Raw genomic sequence first — 4,169 nt, 5'->3', positions numbered from 1 at the left:
CTAACCCCAATCCTACTCGCCCTAACCCGGATCGAGCCAGAGAAGTATTAGCACTCCAGACCCCGTGTAACATAATAGAGGAGCGCTACGTTGAGCTATGATGCGTCGAAGTTGAAGAGGTGAGTAAAGTTGCTGTGGTGCGCCGCTCGCTTGCCACATACTACTACGTTATTAAAGTCCGTGATATGTTAGAAGAAATCGCCAACTTTAACTCGATTTGACTCGTTCCTATTGCTTTAGAAACTCTCAGACCTAGACTAGAGGTAATTTAGTGTATGCGAAACGTGATTCTGGTTTTAGACATGAAAATTACACGTGGTATCAAGATGAAATTAGATTGCGCAGCGCAAGAGCTGCCATTTGCGGTACTTCGGCGGGGAACAAATCTCAGCAGCCATGTGACTATTCATTTAGATAATAGTTATGTCAATATCTATCAAAACTCACATAATGTGGTGGAGCTACACACTTATAGAGCTGCGTAAAGTTGGTAAGTAAGGTGGCCCGCGCGCTTGTAAAACACGTTATTTTAGTCGTAGGTCTGCATACATGATTACTGTAACAGTAACGAGGCGGATATACCTTAGGACCGAGCAGCAGTTGGTCTCGCGTAAATATCTAAGAGCCTCGTCTCCATATCCATTTATAGTCGTAGTCACCTTAATCCTTCTTATTTCAGCCTAATTCCTTGTCTCAAATATTGAAAAGCAGCTATGTTAATGACTTGTTTTTATTGCCAATGGCCAAGCCAGCTTCAACCAGTTCCCATCTCACACGACTCTCCACTGCATTGAATTGAGCCGCAACCAGGCGCTAAACTACAACGCTTATATAACTAAGCTGTGCAATTCTAGATAGTAAAAGTACTAGTAAGCCTGATATCTAGTACACTCTTTCCAACGTAGATATAATAGCAGCCGCGGGGGAGAACCCATCCATCCGGTGTCCAAACACTAAGATCTCGCCTCGTTAAACTGAACATGAAGGCTTTAGTCTCATCAGTATGCAAGTATTTCTTGTCAAAACCGCGCAACTGTTTCAAAGGTCCTCCTGGTATACCAATGTAGAGCTGCGAGACCTCTGCACTGTCTGCTTGTCCAGTATTTTGGACATCGTGCGACACTTCAAGGAGAACATTCCACAATGAGAGCAAGCCTGCTTCAGGTATAGCTTCGCCGTCTGGACCACGCGGTGCTTCTAGCTGATAACTGGCATTTGTTCTTCTAAGCGAGAGATTGCGATACTCAAAAGTCGTATAACTGAGGCCGAAGCCGAACTCGTATCGGGGCGTGATGTTGTGAGCAATGAAATGCTTATAGTCGATATTTACGCCCTCAGTAAAGTTATCTGCAAGACGTCACATTACATACGTTTTCCACCATTAAGAGTGCCACAACTCACCTTGTGTGTAAAGATCGAGACCCGTAGCAACCACGGGATTGAGAAGCTGTCCGTAATCGACATCGCGCTTAGCTACTGTGTAGGGTAGTCTTCCTGATGGCGACTGACGACCATACATAATTTCTACTATAGCGCGTCCCGTATCTTGACCTGGAAGATGGCCATAGATAACGGCGGTGATATTGGGGTTGTCGATCCATTCGGTAACAGTCCGGACCCCAGCGTTGTGAATGATGACGATGGTAGAGTTACACTGGCTGGCTACTGAGTTGATGAGACTATCAGAGTAGCTGTCAGCGAGAGCGGGCCTGTCCCAGCCCTCGCCCGCCAGCTCATTCACGAAAACAATACAGTGCTCCGAGCCCTGATTGACAACGGGTGTGTTATTATGAAAGTCCCAGGCGAGAAATGTATCGTCTTCGTACGCCTGTCGCTGGAAAGCAGTGAATGGGTCGTCAATGTAGGCAGGAGTTGTCGCTCCGGAGCCGCCACCGGTTATCAAGGTTCCATTCATCCCGATACCTGGTCCATGGGCCCCGGATTGCCAACTCGAAGTCTCGACCCAATGCATAGCGTCAACTGTCCAATCGGTACCATTAGGAAATACTAGGGCATTCTCCAATCCCAGCGCCCAGGATTGGTAATCTCTTGTTTGGAACGTGTTGATATGAGCTGCTGTAGCATCGTAACCGAACAGAGAGAGGAATTTGGGGGATTTGAGTGGTAGAGTATTGCCCTCGTTCTTGACCAAAACGTGACCCTCAACAGCACCTTGGAAGATAGTGCCTTTAGAAGCTGGATCACGGGCATTAACTGGATGATGTGGTTTCGAATGATCATAGGGCAGACCAAATCCCGGGTTACTGAAGGCGTCGTTTTTCATCTCTTCTAGCCTGTACCATGACGCGAGAATGCGGGTGGCCATGTCATCGAGACGCACTTGGCTAAGAGATCCATTTGCCACTGCCACACTCAAGTTACCAGCCCAGTAAGGACTGTTGGGCATTGCCATGTCTAAGCCTGCCTCAGCACTAGCTACACCAGTGTGCTGGGCAACCCAGTCGGACACCACGAAGCCCTGAAAACCAAGTTCATCTTTCAACAGCTTGTTCATCAAGTAGCTGTTCTGGCAACTATAGCTGTTGTTGAAGCGCTGGTAGCTGCACATTGCGGAAATGGCGCCAGCTTTTACCGCATCCTGGAAGGGCCACAAGTAAAGTTCGTGCACCGTTTTGTCGTCAATGTTCGATGAGACTGACGCATTTTGGGGGTTATCGCCGAACCGTGACTTCATGCGGTTAGTCTCCTGCTCGTTCCCCAGCAAATGCTTGATACAAGTCATGACGCTCTTTTGCATCGCAAGCGTGGTCTCATAAGTCAGAGCTCCGGCAAGGTATGGATCGTTGCTGAAGCCCTCCCAGTTACGACCGCCTCGAGGCCATTTGCCAAGCGGCCCAGCCACTGGGCCCAATGCCACACTGACACCTTTGGCTTTAAATTCCGCCCCGATGTAGAAGCCGCGGTCATAGGCCAAGTTGCGGTTCCAGGAGGCTCCAACATGGAGTCCGGATGGATATCCGTTGACCATATCAGTACCTCTCACGCCATTTTCGGCGTCTTGTAGACATAGTCCTGGGAAGCCTACACGAGGTACCGAGCCACTTGTTCCTCCACAAGAAGTGTTCACGGCCGTAAATCCGTAGGTGATGTTGTTCTTCTCCTCGTTGGTCATCTGATCCAAAAGCGATCTTGCCTTGCCGTATGCAGCGGCCCATGCATGAGTGCCATTCCCGATTGGAGAAGGATAAAAAGGCTCAGACCTGCCATATGACCAGTATCGTTCTAGCTCATCGAGCTGAGCATCGGAAACGTACGCGGCAGAGGTGATAGCGGCAATACCAAGAATGGCCGCACGAAGGACGCAGTGTGAATGCATCCTGGGCAAAATGTTCAAAACGAATCTAGGTCTACTAAAATCACTTGTTTCCTGTAGTAATGATTCACGGTCGAACGACTTTATACAGCGTCTTCGCACCTTGGAATATCTAGTTCGCTTGTTAAAGGCCTCTTGACCGCCACTTCCACAGGGGCCTGCAGCTTGATCGGAAGAAGAAGTAACTGCTACAAATACCACCTGACGTCTGTCACTGCACGCCGAAAACCCCTGTGTGCCGAAAATGACCAACCAGATCACAACGGCTAGACCGAAGCCAATAATGCTTAGAATCCGGTTGATCATTTTCGGCATATAGGGTTTTTCGCTACACAGTAACGGACGTTATACACCACTTCGAATTAAGTAGTGAACGTCATTCTCGGCGCCAGACACTCCGAGGTTCGGAAATTTTGTACGCCAATAGGAAGACATGCCATCTCGGCAAAATCACGGACTCAGAACATTTCCATAAGCGGCTGCCAGGCTGCGGAATATAACCCTCCGTGATCTTTTCATTCATTCACATCGTATTGCAGATGCCAGTTTATTGAACTATGCTGAATCTCGCTGAATCATGGCAAGGTTAACGTGTTGGATAAGCTAGCGGACCAGATGTTGCTATTAGACGTATCGCCGGTACCAGCCTCTGAGCTTATTGCAGCTTTAGCTGCATATTACGATTGGTTTTGTTGTAGGGGGTATCCCTAGAGCCCTTTTGGGCAGCCCAAAGCGTGATCACCCCTGACAGATTAAACGAAAAGATCACGTGAGGGGTAATGCTTGTTGTCCGATCAGATTTTATGTACAGGAATCAACTCACCCGAGTATGACA

At 48.3% G+C, this 4,169-nt stretch overlaps 1 protein-coding gene across 1 annotated transcript; it reads right to left on the bottom strand.

Moving 5' to 3' along the window:
• Positions 1-850: 850 nt before the first annotated feature.
• Positions 851-3,337, bottom strand: COCMIDRAFT_10363 (glycoside hydrolase family 3 protein; the record flags this gene model as incomplete). The annotated part of the gene is made up of 2 exons (XM_007695750.1): positions 851-1,347; positions 1,402-3,337. The coding sequence occupies 2 exons, from the start codon at positions 3,335-3,337 to the stop codon at positions 851-853; spliced, it is 2,433 nt and encodes an 810-aa protein (XP_007693940.1).
• Positions 3,338-4,169: the final 832 nt, after the last annotated feature.

This window comes from Bipolaris oryzae (assembly GCF_000523455.1).
Source record: "Bipolaris oryzae ATCC 44560 unplaced genomic scaffold scaffold_424, whole genome shotgun sequence".
Classification (NCBI taxonomy): domain Eukaryota; kingdom Fungi; phylum Ascomycota; class Dothideomycetes; order Pleosporales; family Pleosporaceae; genus Bipolaris; species Bipolaris oryzae.
Note: the sequence above shows the minus strand (reverse complement) of the source record. Positions and strands in the feature narration are given on the sequence as shown.